The sequence below is a fragment of the Oryzias latipes genome, chromosome 10, assembly GCF_002234675.1.
Source record: "Oryzias latipes chromosome 10, ASM223467v1".
Lineage (NCBI taxonomy): Eukaryota > Metazoa > Chordata > Actinopteri > Beloniformes > Adrianichthyidae > Oryzias > Oryzias latipes.
In genome coordinates this window covers 20560754-20583758 of record NC_019868.2, presented here as the reverse complement: position 1 = coordinate 20583758, position 23005 = coordinate 20560754, and the positions used below count along the sequence as shown (strand labels likewise).

Below are 23005 nucleotides of genomic sequence, written 5' to 3'. Positions count from 1 at the left end.
TTCATCATTTCCTGGTCTCTTCTTATCTCTGAGAGGAGGGGTTGATGAAAAAAAGGAGAGAGAGAGATGCGCGCGCGCGCCGCCGCCGCTCGCGCCAGCATCTCATTCAGACGGGATCCGGCGGCATGCCTCACTGCTGACGTTTTCTCATGTGAAACCCGAACCCAGGCTGCTGTCAGGAGCCTTTATGTCTCTTTTCGGTCGCGGTTGGGTTGGGAAATGCCTGCAGGAGAGCGTCCTCGTCGTGTGGACGCCGTGCGCTCGATGCTGTGCCTCATCATAGCTGGTCTCCAGTGCGTCTCTGCGTCTGAAGGTTGCGTGCACAGCGGTAAGTCTCTTGATTTTCAAATCTGCTCCAGTATTTATCCTCCCTTTCAAATGCTAACACATAAAACGTGTGCTTTTTTTCAGCATAGTTTTTATGTATTTTTATGTTTTGTTTTGTTGACAGTAGGAAATCAAGAGAGCAGGAGCATCTTTGAGCAAATTGAGAGTTATGAGATCACTTATCCCACTTGGCAGCATCCTTTCAGGCACAGGAGGTCTGCCAGCAAGGAGGTGAGCGCTCCACCCACACTGTCAGCTCTGGTGACCAACAAAACAGACATTTCATTCAAATAGATTCAGAAAAAATCCTTATTATCCAATTGCTGTGTGTTTTTTACGTTTTAATTATTATTTTTCTGACAGCACCCAGCAGAGATCCAGGTTGTGGTCACTGCAGAGAGTCAGAATCTCACCTTACATCTGAAGAAAAATGAGTGAGTCCCTTAAAGATGCATTACAAGTTTTCATTTTCACATTATAAATAATGAGCTAAAAGTTTTCAAGAAATGTTTGAAATAAATTGAAAAGGTTTTTTTTCTTCCCATAATTTCATAAAACACATTGGGAACCAATTTAATTTTAGTTCAACATGATTTTTAGAAATATCTCTTGACATGTCAAATTTCCATTTCAAAACCAAACTATTGGTCAAAACTAACCCTTTAAATAGATTAGAGATGAAACTTTTAGGTTAAAAAAATGATTTCTCATATGAAAAACTAAATTGCTTGTAAAGGAAAACAATCAATTTTGCATATTCAGATTTCTAATTGATGATTAATTAAAACACGATTAATTGATTATTTTTAAACCTAACTCCCATATAAAGAGCTCTGCCCGTTTTTCTGACCAGATGTTAGCCGTCACAGGGTCAGGGCTCATGTGGGGGAAAAGAACAAAAGTGATGCTTTAAGACAACAGAAGGTTGACACCCGATCCATGTGCCCAAGGCTAACAGGAAGTGAGATTGCACCCACACACCTAACATCCGGCTCTTAGGTGGAGCCATTCTCGTCCAGTAACAGAGGAAAGATGGCAGGAAGGGAGCAGAAGATCTGGTCGAGTTTATTGGATGTAAAGACTGTGAGATGGCTCTGGTCACAGCAATTTATCACTCTTGGATTGGAGCCAGCATGCAAGTCGCCTGGAAGCTGCTTGGAGCTTAAAGTCCTTCTTTTTTTTAAAGCAATAAATGTATTCATTCACTGACACACCATGACTCCACTGTGTCAGACTGACTGGCCCCTGAGGGATTTGCCCTCCTGTTCTGTCTGCCCAGCAGGTGGCTTTGCTGTTAGGTTTTCCTCTTGGGGCAATTTGATGTCATCACAAACCGTCCATCAGTGGGATTACAACACAGGGGAGAAGTCACAAGATGTCCATTCATGAAGTTTATGAAATATTTAAACAATCTGGGGAGGAGAATGTGCAAACTGAAACAGGAAATCATTGCAAATTGTTTTAAGAAAAAAGAGACTTTTTGTACTCCTGAGGGTAAAAACATGTTTGGAAACAATTTTGTGTAACTTCTTAGATTACTGGTGCAGAAAAGGTACTGAAATTACTCGTAAGTACCAATCACTTCCACACACATCGTAGTTTATCTTTGCAGCAACTTCAAAAATATGAATATAAAAACAAACAAAAAAGAAGCTTGATAGTAGTTATTTTGTTTTATTTTTTTGTTTTGTGTGTAGAAAAAAACTCACCTAGATTACCAGTTTTATAAACAATTGTAATTTGAATTATTTCAAATAATCATAGCAAAAAAAAACAAGAATAAATTAACATAAATTGGCAAAGATGTGTCAGACCTAGGATAATAAGTCAATAATTAAAAAAAAAAACATAGGCGTACATCTACATACACATGTATTATAATTACTCTTAATCATAAACAGCTCTCATGCATACAGTACATGACACATTGAAACAATGAGATATTCAGATTAAACTTTCAATATCTTAAAGTCTGATCCTTTTCTGATCTAGTTAAAAGCATTCCCAGTGGTCTTTTAATCACAAGCCATTTTTAGCCAAAAAAAAGGTTTTCTAGGACATAGTTTTTGCAGAGCGGCAGGAGTTCATTAGAAATTCACCTCTAAGTTGTGGGCGGGACCCCGGTTCCCCTTTCCCCTCCCAACTTCTGAAAGCTCAGAGCCTCCTGTGGCCCGCCCATTGTATTTTCTACATCACAAATACACCCTCTTTCAAACTGCATTTTTTTGTCTGCTCTGGATTCACAACAATTTGAAGAATGAAATACTCAGAAATGCATTTTGGGGACTTCATTTTCTTTATATATTTATCAGAAAAATGCCACAAGAACATGTTAAAACCACAATTTCCTTTAGAATAGGTCTTTAATTGATGATATAGAGCTGCAGACGACCCTCGTTTACTGCTTAGGTGTCTGAGTTGCAACTTTGTTTTGCAGATTTCCACCTGAATCTGTCTGGGTTTTTTTTTACTAGCAAAAGCTAAAAATGTTTGAAAGTTCATCAAATGTTTGTGAAGACTATGAACATTGTGTTCATAGTCATACAACCACAGAGTTGGACCAATGTTCCTCACTGTTGCTGCAGTTTACTGTAGTTTTACATGCTGAAGGCAGATCAGGGCCTCCCTTTAACTGTCAGCATATTTATCTACCTCACATTTGAGTGAAGCAGCTATAGACATTTCTTTACCTCCAACTTTAAGTTTTCACATACTTATCCAAACAATCTGTATTGTTTTAAAATTAGTTTTGCAGCTTTCAAGAAAAATGTCTTTGTTGCACAATATTTAGTGTGAGGTTTGTCACCCTACCATCTCTTCTTGTCACAGTCTTGTTAGTCTGACTCTTTTTGGAGGAGTCAGACCCCACACTGCCTCTCTGTGAATCACTTGGAGGCAAAGTTTCATGTCCTGTTTCCTGGCTACTCCTGCATGTCCGTCATTGCACCCTGATCTGTGTCATCTGGACGGTGAGCAGAGGAAGGGCAGAGTCGCAATGAAGATTGATCTTTACCTCTTTGTTTCTACCATCTGTTTCACTCTTTTCCATCCCAATTGACGTCACGTAATGGATCATTTTTAAGAAAGTTTGAAAAAGTACAACATAGATTTTGTGGGCATAATTTCTCCTCCTGGCTTGAGTCCAGCTGAAGTCCATTTATGCTCCCTCTAATCATATTTATCACAGTGCATGTGTGCTGTTGGGTTTGTATTTGCATAGATGTGTGTCCTCTTAAGCTTTTATCTTAATGAATGGCTGCAGCACACAGAAGATGATTTAGTTAAGAGCAAAGCCAGAGCCAGAGTGTGACCTGACTGAGAGCAGGAAGAGTGATGGAAAAATGGAGGGGCACGGAGAGGAAACAGTCCAAGAAAAAGAATGATGGGCCGGGGGAGAGAGGTTGAGGTTAGATGCCACATGGAAAGAAGAGTCAGTGGGGGTCATTTTGGGTTTGTGGATATATTCTGGTGCAGATATGACACTTTTTCTTTTTCCTTCTTGATTTGACCTTCTCTGTTCTTCAGTTTAATGCCCTTCCTGCGCATCATCATTCATTTTCTCTACAGAAATGTTTCATAAAGTATCAATTATTATTATTATTGTTACCCTCTTGCCTTCACCTCATATTTCAGGAGTTACCCATCCAATGATTGTCAGTTTTCTCCTTTTCTCACCTCTTCCAATCTTCCCCAGGGCTCTAGTAAAAATATACACCCCCGCAGGCATGCTGTGCTGTCAGAGTTTGATAGCTGGTAGCCACACACCGATAGATGACATACACCAACAGACTTTTGCTCACACGGCACCCCAAAAGAACACAAACAAGGCTTAAAGGACAGACTTGATGGACTGCAGGTCAGGACAGAAAGAACAGGGATGTCTTTTCCCATTCCTGCTCCTGCCACGTATGCTTAGAAATCGTAATCTAGCCCCATGTTTTCACACAGCACAATGCTGGCCTCACTTTGGCAATAAAAGCCACTTCATCATTCGCTGCTGAGTGGTCTTTTTTGACTTCTCCCTCTTACCCCTCAACTGTGCGCGCTGATGTCATCTGATACTATGAGAGAATGCAACCCAGTGACCCTAATGCATTACACCCCCCCGTACTATCTTCCAAGCACATTAGCATCCCCCCCCACCCCCCACCCCTGATGTTAAACTAGGCTTTTGTGTCAGCCTGGCGACCAGACAGCCCAAACTCAAACAGAACTTGCAGTTTTTCAGTCCCAGCTTTTGTCTGATCGCTGGACCAAATCCAAACATTGTTGAGCGGCTCTCTGCCATCGCATAGAGATTTCTACTGTCCCCGTCTGAAAGCTCTGGAAGTCTTTGGCAGAGTGCATTCAGGTAAAAAGGTTATTGGTGTGATTACGGTGATGCTGTAGAGTATAACGTTACTGAAATTAGGTTCATGACACAACAGGGATTGATAGCAGGGAATTATTTCCTCACATAAGAGGAAGATTTGTTAAATTTATATTCATTAGTTTTAATGATTATGATGGGGTTTTTAAAGAAAATTTGTTGATTCCACTCTATCAATTTGTTACTTGACTATTGGAAGAATTTTTCAAGATTTTACATCTGGAAGAACGGGTTACACCCTATGTCATTTCACAACCCAACCAAAAAGAGGTATTTTTTTTTTTGAGTTCACTACAGAAAATCTATAATTGTGGATTTTTTGTGATAGTACCTTTGTTCTTGTCATGTTCTGTTTTCAAGCTTTCTCTGTCAGTAACACCAGAATTAGGATGCCAACCATCCACCGCTGTCTTGATTTGTGTTAATGACCCTCAAGGGCATATCAGTTATTCAATAATGTTAGGGCAGGGTTAGGCTTTGTCAGTTCTACATGGGTTTGGGCATTGTTTTAGTTTATTGATTTTTATTCATGGAATTTTTGCATTTTTGCCACCAGGTATGGACTCCTGCAATTTGGGTCCTTCACTACCACTTCTCAAAGGTTATGTCTGTATTCTCTCCCTAATTCCTAGCTCCTAGAGAAGTCTATATAGTGCAGGACTGTCTAGTGTTCCGGATTTTAATGTATTGGTAATTCAGACACCACGCTCACTACTTTAATTTTTTTTATTTTTAATGGCAACTATGGTGTCACCTATATACTGAAGTAAAACCATAATAAATGTGTGTTTTACAATGACTATTTATGAATCCACTGTATTCTGATGATGAAAGGTTAAATTATTTATATAAAAAACACATTTTTAAATGAAAAATTCTTGTATTCGCCAATCTAGTTAGTATCAATGCAACAATATATTTTTGCTGAGACTTTTGGGAAATTTTCCAGGCCCTTGATTTTGGAGTTCTAGATTCGAAAAGCTCTACAAAAGGGCAAACGCCATAAATAGTGTTGTAATACTGAGTAGTGAGGGAATTCAGACACTACCATCACTAAAAACAGTCCACATCTTTTTGCTGTGACTCCATTGTAGACTTGTAGAGTCAATGATAGTCACATCCTGGGAAGCCTTATTCCTTAATAAAAAAGCAAATGTGAATAAATGTGTCATTTGTTTTAGAAAATATTCATTTCTCACCATCCAATAAAACTGATAGGCTATGCATTGGTATTTAATATTTAAGCTTTTATTGCAAGGTGCCAAACAAGCCCAAACCAAAACCCTTCCATGGCTGTGCTTCACTTTTAGTATGACATGTTAGTCCTCTGAGCTTTCATCCACCACACCCAAGTGAACCACCAACAGTCCCAACTGATAAACATGTTTTCTTGAAGATGGAGACCTATGTTTGCACCGCAACAGGGCATTGACTGTATGAAAACATTTTGTGATTCATGTCTTTAACAGAAGATTTACCGATATGTATTTGAGATTTAGTTAAAAGTGGATGATCTGTAATTTTATGAGATCTAAAATCTCAGAGATGCAAAGAGGAATACAGTCTGATGTGTGTTGATGAAATTTGTTCATGATTTGGACTCAAACAGAGTGACATCTCCTCCCATTTGAGTCATATATGTACTAAGATTTTAATGAAATTAAGATTCAGAATGAAACCGGACGGTTTGGAGCACGCCCAGCGGTGACACATTTTTGACTGTTTTGTTTTTTTCAGCTTTTATCTTAATACAATTACAGTTAACGGTCTTTCATAACAGTTGAGCTTATTGAGATAACACACATTATTTTTATTTTGTTAAATTATGACTATGACTAAGAGTAACTTTAACAACAAATTTTTGAAATCAGAATTTGCAACAATACTGTGCTTTGCAGGCTTTAGCTGTTGGCTCTACATCTCAATAGAGGGTTTGTTATGTCTGCATGTCTCACTCTGGCAGGTTATTTCACCAGGAACTTTACTTAAACTTTTGTCCCCAAGGAACAGGAAATCAGCATAGATTAACCCAGACACAGGATGGCCAAATGGCACATGGGAATGTAGATCAGCTCGGTGTTTGTTCTAACTCCTAGAGGAAGGAGTAGCTCTAGGAAAAAAGGCTGTAAAAATGCAGAAATGTCTGTTTTTTGCCTGTCTTGCCATCAAAGGCCTTTAAAATTTGCTGAGATAAGAAGAAAGCATGATGGGAATCTTGGAGGAATTAGTGAAGCTGAAAATCAAGAAGGCCAGGAGAGGTTGTAAGGTCAACCGGTCACATGAAGGGGGTTACCCTGTTTAGGATGACATCAGCCAGACAAATTACCACCGCAAAATCAGTCTGAAGTCTTCTTCCTCGGGTGACAATTCTTAAAAATATATAGTTTATACTTTTGCTCTTAGATTTGCGCTTTTATAGAAGGAATTAATAGTGATTTATTGCTGCACGTATTTTACTCACCTCAGGGAGCTTCAATGAGGGAGGAAATGATAACTCCTCTCAATCCGTAATCATAGTTTTTTTTTTTTTTTTTTTACTTTTTATAACATATTTAGGTTTTTAATGAAGAGTTTTTTCCCCCATTGTGATCACTGAGCAGATCTCTGTTTTTATTAGCAACATAGAGCTGCTTTTATAGAGGAACAGTTTAAACATACTTAGTGTTTAAACTTACTGTGTGCTAGTTTAGCATGAGGATTTAAAAATTTTGTCCTTCCAAGGTGTATCTTTAAATAGAAATCTCCTTCTATGGGCACCCCAAGAGTTAAATTATAAATGCAAAAAGTTTTTTTTTTTAAATTTGGTGTTTTTAGTAAAAAAAAAAAAAAAAAGCTCAAACAATATTTTGGAAAATGGCTAAATAAAAAGATGAGATGCTAGAGTGGTAGTTTGTCTTTGTTTTACTGTTTTTCATACTAAATGGTTTGCAGTTTTCTAAATCTAAAGAGATCCCATTATCAAAATAATTTGAGCATAATAATCACCCTTAGGTGCTGCCACAGTGAGTTGGAAATTGAATGAAAAGTTGCCGCAGTTAAGGATGTTGTCTGCATACTTCAAATACATGCCCTGAGTTTGTGCACACGGCTGTGTCTGTGCGAAGGATCAGATTTAAAACCTTTTGAGGAGTGATGAGAGGAGATTTAAAGACTAGAGCAAAAGAAAACCAGCTGTGAGACAGACCATGTTTATGAATGAAAACAGGAAGAATAGATTGAGACACAGTTGGATGGAGTGGGACAGGAAAATAAGCATCAGTATTGGTCCGACTCCAAATACACCCCCTCACAGACAGATCAAGAAGTATGCAATAAATCACTTTTATAAAAAAAAAAAAAAACATTTTTTTTTTCACATTTATGGTCGTTTTTGTTTTTCTTCTTAGTAAAATATTTTGAAATTGGTATATTGTGAAAGAAGCAATGGTAAATAAAAGTTCAAGCAGACAAATAGACATTCCTGTGAGATAAACTCTCAGCATGAGGTAGCTATTGTCTACTCTGTCGGTTCTGCAGCCCAGAGAGCATAAGTTATTATTTATGTACATGTGGACTTCATTGTAACCCTTACTTTATCTTTGTGTGTTGACTTATCTCTGACAATCTTTCCCTAAATCTTTAAAGTAGTTTGGGTTTTAGAGTGCTCCTGACAGAAGGAATATTTAAAAAGCTGCAGGCTGCTGAAGGGACCCTGTCCTCCTTTATCGTCTTACTATCTTGCAGCTGTTACAAATGTTCACTTACTTCCTCTTTAGGCCTTCCTATTTGTGCGTTTTCTGTAAACTAGACTTTTCAAAATTCTGTTCCTTTTACATAATAATTTCATACTCTGTGCTAATTTTCACCAGGCAGCTGTTGGCCCCTGGATATCAGGAAATATGGTACAACCCTAATGGAGCTCGACAGTCATCTTTTCTTGCAAACACTGTGAGTCTAAAATAAAATTTTTGTCTCCTTAAAAATACAGTGGGGACAGTAATAATGCTATAAATTCTGCTATAACACTCCAGTTTTTAAAAGTTTTAGTGTCAAATATTAGCCACAGTTCTTTACAGAAATGTTAAATAATATTTTTTCCTGTTTTTTCTTCAATTTTTAGAGCCATTGTTTATACCACGGTGAAGTTTTGGGCATTGAAGAGTCCAATGTTGCCGTTAGCACTTGTTCGGGACTCAGGTGAGAAAAATGTTGATGTTTTAATGAAGATTTCTTCTAAGTTTATCCTAATAATTCTTTTTTAATGAAAATATGAATTTGTGGAGACACTTTTTGAAAACAAAAACTAGAGGATGTACCATTTTAGCACCAGTAGGTGGAGTTTTTTATGCAAATATTATTTGAAAGTTTGTTAACATAGCTCCTGTTTAGCAAGAAAAAAAAAACTTATATTACTTACATTTACATTTTTTTAAATTCCCATGATCGAACACTAGCCAGGTTTTCATTTAAAAAAATATCTCTTAGTTGACATTGCCAAACTTCTGAAAAAGGATAACAATACAGAATACATTATGTTGAGAACCCTTTATCTCATGTGCTTCTCTGGCTTCACGTTTGGCTCCAGAGCCGGTTCATCGAGTACAGCTCAGAAAAAAGAACCCTGTTTCCTCCTGAAGTTGCTCCAGCACAGCTGATCTTCCTGCTGAAGACACCCAGGAGAGGGGAGGTGGATGCGCGCTGCCAGAAACCCTAACTGTATGAGGGCTCATGAGAGCTTATTGCGCTGCATCTGGAGGACGAATGAATGTATGCAACCTGGTACAAATTCCCAGGAGGAATGCAAACAAACCTCATTTTGAAGCCGACATATTGGATCGGGACTTCTCCAGATGTTTCTCCAGCTGTGTGACCTGCTGTGTCTGTGTACAGATGCTTGTGTTGTTACCAAGACTGCTGTTTTAAAAAGAGAGCAAAACACAATGCAGGACTATTTGAAGCATAAGTAACTTCAAATAACTTGAGTGGTATAAGTAGCCATCCAAATAATTATACTCAAATTGAAATAAAGTAACAGGTGATCAAAAGTACTTAAGAATTGTTTGAAAGCAAATAATGCACAAATAAAATGTAGTTAATCCTACTTTCAAACTTAAAAATGTTTAAAAAGACAAATGCAGCGGAGGTTCATGGTGACAGTCACCTATCAAAACCATCAAAAAAGTCAACTTTGAGACTGAAGATGTTAGGGACCGTCAACATGACAAAATATAGCACTTTTTTTTAATAGTCTTCATTAGTGCAAATGTTTAAAATATGTTTGAAAAAACCTCAGTCAGACATCTATATGTCCATTTGTTGAGGAAGAATAATTGACTATTCAAATGTTGATGCAATAAAGGTAGTGTTTTTCCATTGTATGATATTTTTGGTCTATCCAAAACTGCCAGATAGTCTCCAGTGCTATTTTCTGGGTATCAGTGCTCAAATAAAATGAGCTTGCATACAACTCATAGACTACCTATCCATTTATTATTTAGATTGCTGGCGACGATCCAGCCTTGTGGAGTACAACCTGGACAGATCACCAGTCCTAATTTAGAATTTAATAGAAGCACCAAAGATAGAAAAAAAGATAGCACTATAATCCATGTTCATGATTGGCGATTCCCACTGTTTCCTCAGGGGAATGATTTCGATCAACACAAGCCTCAGCTACCTCATAGAACCTCTTCATAACTCCACGAATACTCAGGCGCACGCCATCTTCCAAGCCAAGAGTTTCCGCCTCTCCAGAGGAAGCTGCCTGCACTGTCATCGCACTAACGAACATGGAGACACGCTCAATGACTTCATTTATGGAATGATGTCACCATGGAGGACGAGGAGGAGGGTGCGGACACACAACAGTTGATGTTCTTTCAAGCTTCATACAAAATAGATGACCTGCTCTGTCTTGTTGGCAGGACAAAAGGGAGTTGGGCCAGAACACCAAGTATGTGGAGCTTCTGCTTGTGGCTGACAAAGCTGAGGTTTGGAAAAAGTTTAGATTGGTTTTTCATGTAGCTGCTAACATGTAGTCACCCGTTTGGGCAGAAGGAACCATAAAAGTAAAACTACAGGATGACCGCATTACCCATTATAATGAAAACACTAAAGCAACCTATGCATACAGTATGTTTTTCTATGCATTCATCTTTTTTGTCGAACATATAACCTCAAAAATGCCTCATGACCGTCTTACTGCTGATATAGGATTTGGAAAGTTTTTTTTTTTTCTACTAATGAAGCCGACATAATTTGACATCAGAAAGTTTAAGTTTAAAAAACCTCTATAATAACTGCAGATGGCAAGTAAGCCTGCAAATATTTATAATAATAACGTTATTTGTACAAGTTACTTTTTGATGAATCAGATTGAAAATGCTCAAGACAGCTGTCTTGAAAATATACGACAGCACACGACAGCACATTTATAAATGGGCAAACTTGCTAGAACAACGTACGTTTCATTAAAAATAGTTGCTGGCAGCTTGAAGTTTATAAAGTTTTGATTTTGTGTCCATTAATTTTGATCAGATGAGAGATTTTTCTTCTTCTCATTTTCATAATACAGAGCTAAATTTCTGCTTGTAAACTTAGGACTGTTGAGTTAAAACCTTGAACCCCGATGCCCATTGATGCAAAAATGGATCTGACCTATCCTGCTCCAAACTAACCTTGAAATAGCATCTACTTAAAGCAAAAACATTAGCACATTTTTCTTTTTTTTATTGCTGGAAAAAAATTCAGACGTCTGGGGTAAAGTGGGCAGTTAAAGGAGAGAAAAAATGTTAGTTTGTTGGTGGAAGAAGCAGGTTTACAGAGATTCAGCTGCCATGTTATGGAAAACGTTGCCAGAGGCAGCTAAACATAAACTGATTAAATTCTGTGGCTTGACCTGGAGAAGGTTTTTCATACATTAATGCCTGCAAACCTCAGCTAACTCAAGCAACATAAAAACAACACATGAGACTGACAGCATATAAACAACTTCAATAGTCTGCTTAGTAATCTAAAGTTTTATGTCATGTTTTCCAGATTTTCTGTTTTAAAAGTTGTGTCTTCCTTATTTTTAGGAACAAATTGTTTAGTCAAATGTAAAATACGTAGTTATGTTTCTAAATATATTAGCTATTTTATGCACGTATTTACATCCAGTTTGTCATTTGAAGTGTGAAAAAGAGATGAATCTATTTATTTATTTTTGTTTTTTAATGTGATTTTTCTTTTAACAGTTTCAGAAACACGGTTATAATCTAGAGAAGACCAAATTGAAGTTACTGGAAGCAGCCAACTTGGTTGACAAGGTAACACTCATGAGAAAACCAAAAGCATACGCTGGGGTTGTTTATTTATTTTTGCTTCTCACAGCTTAAGTTCTGCTCCTCCTGTCTGCCAACAGTTTTACAAAGCTCTGAACATCCGGGTGGCATTAATTGGTCTGGAAATATGGACGACCCAGGATAAGATCAATGTGTCTGACAACCCTCACAGCACTTTAGCAGCATTTTTGTCCTGGAGACGAAAGCAGCGTCAAATTCTCCCCAATGACAACGCTCAGCTTATCACGTAAATACCTGAAATATCAAGATTTTTTTTTAAAAGTATAAACCTGGTTAGTGAATGCAGGAAGTGTAACCTTATTTTTTTTTTCCTGAAGTCCTCCATCCTCAGGAAAAAAACAAAAAAAACAAAGACATGTTAAAAATACCAAAAACAAAATTTTCATCAGAGTAGGTTTTCAGAAATAGCAAAGAAGAATTTTTAAAATGATTGGAGTTTTATGTGTTACATGTTAATAAGAATCTGTATATAAGCTGAAACTTCTATATTTGGACTTGTCCCTTGTAGAGGCAAGTCATTCCAGGGTACCACCATCGGCCTTTCACCTCTTAAAGTCATGTGCTCCGACTACGAGTCTGGAGGAGTAAACACGGTGAGAAGCGAGGGCCCACACAAATATCTCGTATTTGATCATAAATATCTGAGCAGAATTACATTTCATTATATAGTAATGACAGTTTAATGTGGGATACCTTTCAAACTATAGAATCTGTCAAAGTCCATCAAGGCATGATTCAAAAAGCTTTTTTTTTCATATTAATTGTCTTGAATTACAGTGGTGACGATCTGAATTGTCCCTTTCTTTCGAACAGGATCATTCAGATTTAGCAGTTGGTGTCGCTGCCACTATGGCTCACGAAATGGGCCACAACTTTGGCATGACTCATGACACGAAGGGCTGCTGCCAGGCCAAAGCTGAGGATGGAGGCTGCATCATGGCTCCCGCCACCGGGTAAAGGAGACAAACTGCAAAGATTAGAAAAAAAAAAAAAATCAATACAATAATTGACTGAAGGCAGAGAAATGACTAGGGTGTCCTTCTCCACAGGCATCCGTTTCCACGCGTTTTCAATGACTGTAACCGGAGAGAGCTGATGAGCTTTCTCAGCTCCGGGGGAGGAAAGTGTCTCTATAACTTGCCAAACACAAAAGCAATGTATGGAGGCCAACGGTGCGGCAATGGCTATCTGGAGGAGGGGGAGGAATGTGACTGCGGGGAGGAAGAAGTCAGAGACGATCCATTTGCATTAAATATCTTCAGTCGATGCGTCATAACTTAACATCCTGAAACATGCTTTGTGCAGGAATGCACCAGTCCCTGCTGTAATGCCAGCAACTGCACTCTGAAAGCAGGAGCCGAGTGCGCCCACGGAGTCTGCTGTCATAACTGTAAGGTAGGGACTTCACAGTCAGGCTAATTTTATGGTCAGTCAGAGATGAAACACAATTTCCCAACTTTACATTCTTCGCTGCTCGATTGACTCAGTGTTTATTTCAATCCACAGGAAAAAGAAACCCATGTATTTATTTATATGCAAGGGTAATGGCTCTGTGGTTTAACTGTGTGAACAACACGTTAACAAACATGTCTCCTTCATTGCTTACTTCTCAGAGGATACAGTATCTTTATTTGATTCAAAGGGAAGCAGAAATAACATGGTTTCTGTTTGTGTCTCAATAGTTGAAGAGTCCTGGCGTTCTGTGTCGACCTTCCTCTGGTCCCTGTGATCTGCCAGAGTACTGTGATGGAAAGACAGAGTCTTGTCCTGCTAACTTTTACCTGATGGACGGTACATCGTGTGCAGATGGGAAGGCATATTGTTACACAGGCATGTGCTTAACGCTCGATCTGCAGTGTCGGTCACTCTGGGGAGGAGGTACGAAAACTGGATTTTTGTTACGGTACTCTGTATATTTGGCCTGTCACATCAGCTTTCTTCTTTACATCATTGTTTTACATTTTCCACTATGTTTGATGTTTGCAACCCAAACCCTGCAAACTGTGGTTTTGAGATGAGGATTTCTGTGAAAACAACGGAGTTTATTAGTCAGTCTTTGCAGTATTTGTCAGAATGATTTAAATTCACATTCTTCTGGTTGGGTTTAAAATTAAGGTGTCATTACACCTTAATTTTATTTCTCACCAAACAACCTTGGACAGACAGCATTATTGAAAAAGATGTTTTGTTGCCAAAAAAAAACTTTTGCCCTACTTTTAATAATATTTTATCAGTTTTTGACAGACAAACTTAAACATTTATATCAAATTCGCTAAATAACTCTAAAAAACTAAATGTAAATTTAAACATATTGTAATGCCCAGCTGGTACACCACTGGTAGCGGGAAATTAGGGAGCCAAGCTGTCATCCAGTTAAGCTGTCAATCAACTGGCTGCGCCGGAGAGCTGTCTGTGTGCTATACGACGCGGGACTCCAAACAGTCTCAGTAAGGAGAAGGCCGAAAGGGAAGTTGAGAGCAAAATCTCCTTTCTGTCATAGCAAGCCCATTTATTTAAAACACACGAGACATTCAGCATTGCACAGAGGTCATCAACCTCTCCCTCTCCCACACTCATGGTGCAACAACAAGAAACAAACATAACAGGAAGAATAAACTAAGGTGGAACAACAAAACTGCCATTTGAAAAGAAACGTGGGCGAAAAGAAACGCTCATGCTGAGCACTATTTTGATCAGGGACCGCATCCCTGCTAGCAGACCCAACATGCACGTGACCGCCACTACAATATATTTTTAAAAGTTACCATATCAGTAAGAAATGCCTTTTCTCTCCTCAAACCTTAGATGGACGTTCAGCTCCAGACAAGTGTTTCACAGAAGTTAACAAAGCTGGGGACATGTATGGGAACTGTGGCAAAGATCTGCTTGGGAAATACAGGAGCTGCACCGACAGGTAACAACAAAATATCCAGCTTTAGATTCAGGAAGATCTCGTTTTGAGTGTTTGTTTCCAAATCTGCCAGGGATGCTAAATGTGGCAAAATCCAGTGCTCCACATCAGCTACCAAGCCCGTTGGGAACAACGCTGTGATCATTGAAACCTCAATCACTGATGGCAAAAAGAAAATTTACTGTAAGGGAACCCACGTGTACAAGCTCCCCCACGGAGACCCGGAACCACAGACTGATGCCCTGGACCCAGGCCTGGTCATGACGGGGACCAAGTGTGGCGATAACTCGGTTAGACCTAATATCCCTAACAAATTACAAAGATCACAATCTTTGATCATTTTTACACGTTTCTGTATCTTAACAGATTTGTTTCCACGGAGAGTGCCGCAATAATTCCTTTCTTAAAGCTGATGAGTGCAACTCAAAGTGCCACGGACACGGGGTGAGATGTGCTAGCATCAACAAAAAAATGTCCTGGTTATGTGTTACCATGACAACATTGAAGAAATGACTTCACTTTCTGCTGCAGTTGCAGAAAAGCATGGAAGCTAATCAAATATTTATCTTAAATTGACTTAAGAATGCTTCAGTTAAAACCTAAAAAGCAACTATGCTCTTGGTTGTATCTAAATGGATTTTTTCTTCCTGTTCCAGCTATGCAACAACAACCGCAACTGCCACTGCGACGCGGGCTGGGCGCCACCTCAATGTGACCAAAAGGGGTCAGGAGGGAGTGTGGACAGTGGACCTGTCATCAGCCAAAGTGAGACACATGGACTACATATGGCATCAGCAGTCAAATATGATTAATTTCTCATAGGTCATTTATGTTTTGTTTAATTGTTTTTTTTTTATTGTGTGTTTGTTTTCTAAGGTAACCTCCTGGCATACCTTCTGCCTCTTTTTCTGGCTCTTATTGTGTTCTTGGCTTCTCTTGGACTTTGGTGCCACAGAACACATAAGCTCTTCCCACTCAAAGTCCCCGCACCAACTCCTCCACTGTCGTACGTCCTTTGCTCAGTCTGTTTTTGTAAATCGTTTTGTTGTTGTTCTGCGTGCGCAGCATTCTGCTCTAATCCTCAGATGTGCAGTCACAGTTGAAGAGAAGCCTGTGCGTGCTGTCAACCCGACTTTCTTACAAAAACAGCAGGATTCGGTAAGAAAGCTAATGCATGTACACTGCAGAAAAGAGGTAGCCTAAGTAGTGGAAAAGAACACTAATCTTAAGGAGAAAATTACTAGAAAGTAGTCAAATTATCAGTCAATACATGAAGTCATTTTTACTAGAGAAATCTAAAACTGAAATATCAACATCTAACCTTTAGACAGAATTACAAAAGATTGAATTATATACATCACAATAATAAGTATTTTTTGCTAGTTCTATGGAAATGGCTGCAATTTTTGAGTTTTTATTTACCTAATTGTAGTTTATTTTGATTAAAGTGTCAAAAAACTAGTGTAATAATTAGAAATGACTCATTTTACAAAAAAATGTGAACAAAATAAGAATATGATTTTGGTACAATTTGGCCCATTTGAATAAATGTTCTTAAAATAAAAGATTTGTACTTATTCTTAGAGCATAAATCTAAATTTTTGTTCCCACAATAATGACAAAGAATTCCAGTCTGGGCTGCACGGTGGCACAGAGGTAAGCGTTTAGGTTAGCGTTTTCTGCAGGGACTCCGGCTTCCTCCCACCGTCCAAAAACATGCTTCATAGGTTGATTGGTTACTCTAAATTGTCCCTAGCTGGGAATAGGAGTGGGATTTGTGGCCCTGCGACAGACTGACGACCTGTCCAGGATGTCCTCTGCCTTCGCCCACGAGTGGCTCCAGCAGCCCCGTGACCCCGAAAGGGATAAAATGGGTTTAGAAGATGAATGGATGAATTCTAGTCTAACTTGTCAACATTTATTGAACTTTAAAATGACATCCTTAAAATTGAGCCAAAAATAACTTTCTTTTTTACTCAAGTCTTTCTATTGTCAAGAGTATGAAGCAAAAGGATTTGACTCATTTTAATAATAATTTCTTTATTTCAGTATCCTAGCTTTTAATGAGAGAAAATGTCTTTACCAAGCTGATATAAAGAAAAGTTGAGAAAGGTACAAAGCAAAGATACATTAAAACAACTTAAAAGCTGTAAAATATATGTAATGTCTATAGATAAAGTTTTAAATCTGTGCAATTATCTAATAGTTTGCAGTGTACCATGTTGATGATGAGTGTTTGTCTTGTTGGCCCTCCTTTAACATCACTTCCTCTCAGCCAAATGCGGCTGGTCCGTCCCGGCACAGAAATGCCATAGTGCGTCCAGCAGTGAAGCCTCCTCCGATACCTCCATATACCGTCAACCAGAAAGGCCAGACCTCACATCCTCACGCTGAGCCAGTTGCTTGCTCTTCTAGTCAAAGCTCTCCTCAGGGTCACACCCCATCTGCTTGTAAACCATTCCCGATAACCCCACTTCTACCAGGACCTACACGTTTACCTCCCCAGACTGCTAAAAACCGATCCCAGCCCTCCTTAGGAACAAAAGAACTCAGGCCGGACCCACCAAGAAGACCTCCACCACCTTGTCCCACAAGGAAAGGGGTATAAAGATTTATACTACTGTAAATTTATAAACATCTTACTTCAAGTTCATTGGATTCAAAGTTGTCTAATCAATCAATTTTGTTTAGGACCAACAGAATGTAAAAGGCCTGGAGGAGACTGGTGGTGCTCCTAATAGAAGAAAAGCCGCTGTGGCTCCATCTGCTGGACAGAAAAAAACTTGCAGGTAAATGACTGAAAATACTGCAGATGAATCATGCTGTGGTTAAAAGGAGCCTCAATAACTTCCATCACTTTTGCTTCCAGAACATAAGGCAAAACCTTCAGGACATACTGGGCTCAGCCTCTTACATCCAGCTATGGACTGCCTCAAGCTGCATATTAAAAAAGGCTGCAGCACTGTGCTATAAAACAAATACTTGATACTGTATTTACACTGATGTGCATTGAGAGGAAATTGATGTAATTATAAGAAGTTGATAATCTCCTTACAATCTGTTGGGTTCAATGGAAGGCTCCTTGTTTGCAAGATGATTTTTTGTTCTGCAGCTGTGAATTGAAACTCATGTTGTATTGGCGCCCCAGCTGTAAATGGAAATGTGACGCTTTCAAATATGTAGTCAAAATTCCTGAAAAAACAAAAATGTTGTTTACAAAGCAGCCTGTGTACGAAGCATGGTGCCTCTTGGAGAAGCGTCAGCTGAAAAAATGTGTCTTATATTAAGAAAATATGGAAATACTATTATTATTGTGCCTATTATGTATGAAAAAGCATAAATAGCGGCTTTGAACTGGACCAATGGAAACCAGTGAATTCCATTCATGCATGCTGCAAATCTAATATGCTTATATAAAAGAGATACATGTCTTATATGATGCATAATGTGAAAGACTTTTATATGATGTTTTTATTATGATTTGAGTTTGTGTTTTTATTAAATGTGCACTGCTTGAAGGGTGTTTTTTTTAACTTTCTTCTTCCAGATGGTACTAACTTTTACTACCTGTAACCTTTCTAGTTAAATAATGAAAGTTCTTAAAGAATGTTTAAAATCTAGATACTTTTTTTAAATTTCAGTTTTAGAGTAGTCTGTCAATAATTTCCTAACAACTTGTTCTGTATTTGCACAAAAATAAAATCTGCTTGATCGAAAATGCTGTAAAAGGTCTCTTGTAGCAGAGAAAATGCTTGAAGCCAGGCTGGTGTCACAGCACTGGGGTCTGTCTGAAAACGTTTTTTCTTATAGTCTGTAATGTGAAAATACAGTCTAAACTGCCATGTTTTAGTTTGTATGACCTATGCAAACTAAAGGGAATGTTCAGCCCTGTGTCTGGAAGCAGGAAATTAATAAAAATGTAAAAATACATTTTTTTAAAGTTGTCTTTTATCATGCATAGCAGGACCTTTAATCTGATTTTAAAATAAAAACATTTATATGGATGATGCTTCTCAATCCAGTTAAGTTTCAGTCACCTCAAAATTGACAAAACCCCTAAAGATAAAAAAGTGTTGCACCCCTTATCAGAAATGTTTCTTAGGTCCTGTTTATCATGTGTTTCCATTCAACAATTGAGATTTTGTGGAGGAACATTTCTAATGTAACCCTTGTGCTATCCTAGGCACTTTAACATTGGGAGTTGGGTCATCTAGACCCACTAGACAGTGCACTGAACCTTATTTCTTCAATGATTTGTGATCTTCACTGGTGTCCATGGATTCCATGGAATCTTTCCACCTTTGTCATGGTAGGGAGAACACGTCAGTGTAAGGGTGGGGTCACCTAAGATCGCACAAGGGTTAAAGGACATGCTTCTCAATTAAAACCTCTTAAATTAATTATAAAATCAAAATCCATGTCTTCTTTTTTTTTTCTTTTCTTTTTTTTTTAACCTGTCCTGTCCAACAGCTAGGCAGACAGATGAGAGCTGAGGGCCTCTTGTGTTGGACATATTTTACTTTAACAAGAGGGGTTATTAATCTTCAGACAAACCAAAGGTATGTCTGAATAAACCCCTTTTGTAATTGAGGCCAAACTTTATTAATTTCAATCCTGTTTGAAAATCTTTGGTGTTGGACCGGACGGAAAAGGAAAGAGGGGAAGAAGAGAGAAGGACGTTAGAGAGAGGGGGGGTAGGAGGGTGATAATAGGAGGGGAAGGGGGGTAAGACCATGAAGCAGCATACAGCAACAAGTTTACTGGTTGTTAATCATTATGGTAAGGTTCAAATGTAGTACAAAAAGGGCGGGGCCTATCCACACACACACTCAAATGTTATAAACACACCTGCTAGCTGCAAAAATGTCCACCTGTCGACATGTACACAAAATAGATAGTGTTCACACGCATACTTATGCCTTAAAACCAACTAGTGTGAAATATTTCAGTCATTCAATCATGCAAACTGTTAGTGCAAAGGTGAGCTAACACCTGTGCTCAGGTGAGTGTTTATGTTCTTCTAAAATGGATGGTGGAACGTGACAAGAAGGAGGGAGAGGGCCCAGCCATCCCCACCCCAAGACCCCCACCGCAGCAGCAGCGGCAGCCGGAATCCCCCCAACGCCACACGGGAACCGGCAGGGAACAACCGCCGCCCGGGCGACCAAGCCCGCCACCCAGACCAGGGCAGCAGGGCCGCCGCAAGGCCCCCAGAGCCAGAGAGCAGGGAGGCACGGAGGGAAAGAGAGCGCCGCCCCAGCCCAACCAGGAGAGCAGCCCCCCCGCCGCGCCGGGAGCGCCCAACGCAGGGCCCCACCGGAGAAGGACGCCCACAGCCCTAGACGAGCACCCCACCACCACCCAGGAGTTCCGGGCATCCCCCCGCCCCCACCCCAGGTACGAGCCAGGACCCCCCAAGGGAGACCCGCTCCGCACTCCAGGCAGCCATCCGCCCGGCCCACGGTTGGTCCAGGGAGGAGCATGGCAGGGGCCCGCCGCCCCCGCCCAGGAGGGGGAACCCCGGGGAAAAAAGAGGGCCCACAAGGGGTGTTGTCAATATGGCCCGACCAGGCTCGGCCACAGTTGGAAATTTGGCGGGGCCCAGCGCTCAGGGACCAGAACCCACCCCCCAGGGACACGAACACCCCCGGCTCAGATGTAATGTGAACCCCCCCACTTCGCGGAGAGAGCACCGCCGGGCCCAGGAAGCCGGCATCCCGGGGACACGGCCGCCGTTGCAAAGGGGCCCGTACCCCCCACCAGGGAAGAGGTAGGGGACAGATGGTCCTAGGTCCCACCTTCCTTGTAAAATGTGTGTGCGTGTATGTGTGTTTGAGAGGGTGTGTGTGTGCATGTGTGTGTGTTTATGTTGGGATGTATATATTGAGGGGGGAGGGGTGTGTGTACTAAGGGCGGTGCAGTTAAAATTGGCGGGTGTCCATGTCTTATTATAAAGCAATTGGCAAAAGGCTTAAAGGCGTTTGTCCTGGCTGCTGGAAAAAGTGCCAACAATGTGTTTCATTTTCCTTTCGCCCACTAGGTGGCAGTGCAACAAACACAATTTTTCAGAGTCTCATGTCTCATTAATTTTAAAACTAAATCATCTTTTGATCATGTGTTTTTTTTTTTTACTTGACTTTTAATAGCATTTAACTTGACAATTACCGCTTTTGTTGTTCTTAAAAAGATGATACATTGTTTATATATTTTTAACAACTTTTCGTTGTAATCCATGAAAATGTAGACACATTTTGCTCTAAAGACTGTGTAACTTTAGCTAAATCACATCATCTGCTGCAGGGATAACCAAAACTTTTTTTTAGAAGAAAAAAAAGTTATACCAGTATTTATGAGAATCTCTGTACAGCTGTTCATTTAAAAGTTTTAATGATGTCGCCCCCCTTTTTCACCAAGTGCTACTGCGGGGCTCAGGAACTTCCTTCTGAGCCAAAAGCTAGTCATTTGTGGAAATGCTGCTATCAGGCAAAAACGTGCAAATCGTGATAATATCTAATAAAAATTCAATTAAACTTTTAAAGGTTTATAGCACGTTTTACGTGAATACTTTTAGTGAGGTGAAAAATAAATGTCAAATGTAGATCAAACAGCAATTAGACAAACCAGAACAGAACATTTTTAGGAAAAATCTACTCAAGTTGAGAGAAAAAGTAATTTGGAGTAAGATTACTGTTAATCGTTTAACAAATTTGATGTAACTGAGTAAATGTAAATTAGACTTGACCTATGCTTGCGAGGCTTGTGAGTGCCATGAGGCTTGTGGTGGATGTGAATAATATTAGGAGATCTTTGTAAACACTAGAGTTGTATCGATTCATTTTAACAAGAATTCCATTCATATCATAATTTGTAGTTTATGATACCATTCATAGTTGATGTTGGTTCATTTTGAACGATCCGATTCACTGACCTAAAACGGATCCAGGACATCTTTAGCCAAAACTTCAACCCAGTACACATCATGACACAGTCAGGGCCAAAAAATGCTTTATTCTTTTTACATGTTGTCTCTTTATGTCTGAAAACATTTTTCACTTATTGTGACATTTTAAAAATACAAAATATTAGCTCGACTCAGAGATAAATACCTGGTACTGAACAGTGCAGGTGAGGTTTTCCACGTTCCTTGTATTTCTTGCAAGGTAAATTAAATATGTCAAAAAACAAACAAGTAAACAAAAGTAATGCCAAATACATTTTTCAGGAGCTTTCGTTATGTATGCCCTACTTCATCATGGCATTCATGCTTTTTTTCAGAGAGCCAGGTCTACCTCTCAATAAAACCATTCTTTATGTCACTGTGTTATTGATGTCAGTCTGGACCTGCCACCCAGTTGAAATGACGGCCTTTCTTAGAAGTGCAGCAAACGCTGAGAAGTGCCTGCCCTTTAAACCTCCACATCCTTTGCTGAGATGAAAGCCCTCTGATTTATTCTAATCAAAAGACGGTTAAATACCAGGTTCAGACCCCCTGAACCACCTGATCTCCAGCGCGCCCCCACTCACTCCTCACTCACAGGCCCTCACTCAACTGATGGAGGCGCCAAAGGATATTGGTTAGTGAATAGAGGGGAACTGTGAGGCATCAACAGGCAAAGGTTTTAGCATGCGGCTTAATTACATCCAGCCTCTCCCGCCGAGCATAATTAGCGTCAGGAGTCATGTCACTTCCTGTGGAGTTTCATTTATTAGAAACGATGATTGGCTGAGGGATGAAACGGAGGGCTGACAACCCCCGTTGCCCAGCACAGTGGGCGGCAGCCCCAGCCAGGAGGGCAGTGAAGGGAGGAGCTCACCTGCTGAAGCTCCCCTGCCTCGTCTAACCACCCAATTAACCCTGAGGGGCTTTTCCGCATGTAATGCTGATTATCTCACAGACCTGGAAATTCAATTTCAGCCATAGACAGTTGAGCTTTTTTGTGTCTTTCCACTGATCCCGGTAACGTGGCAATAAAATGATATGATAACTGGAATTCTTCTGAACAAAATGTATGTGTGCATATGGAGGGCTTCATTTTTATTAATTGAAATATATATGGTCAGATTTTGTTTGAATTA

General features: G+C 39.6%; 1 protein-coding gene across 2 annotated transcripts; it reads left to right on the top strand.

Annotated features, from left to right (window-relative positions):
- Nucleotides 1–83: 83 nt before the first annotated feature.
- adam19 (ADAM metallopeptidase domain 19) lies at nucleotides 84–18855 on the top strand. 2 transcript variants are annotated; one of them, XM_011480364.3, is made up of 23 exons: nucleotides 84–328; nucleotides 455–558; nucleotides 691–761; nucleotides 8545–8623; nucleotides 8796–8872; nucleotides 10319–10526; nucleotides 10600–10665; nucleotides 11911–11982; nucleotides 12078–12244; nucleotides 12527–12611; nucleotides 12832–12971; nucleotides 13068–13245; nucleotides 13324–13413; nucleotides 13701–13896; nucleotides 14824–14932; nucleotides 15003–15219; nucleotides 15296–15373; nucleotides 15586–15694; nucleotides 15806–15935; nucleotides 16015–16087; nucleotides 17205–17531; nucleotides 17621–17718; nucleotides 17799–18855. In XM_011480364.3, exons 1-23 carry the CDS (start codon nucleotides 220–222, stop codon nucleotides 17803–17805), a joined length of 2790 nt encoding a protein of 929 aa, XP_011478666.2. In that variant the 5' UTR covers nucleotides 84–219; the 3' UTR covers nucleotides 17806–18855. The 2 variants fall into 2 exon arrangements, with proteins under 2 accessions (XP_011478666.2, XP_004073572.3); XM_004073524.4 differs by having other exon boundaries at nucleotides 452–558.
- The last annotated feature ends 4150 nt before the right edge of the window (nucleotides 18856–23005 follow it).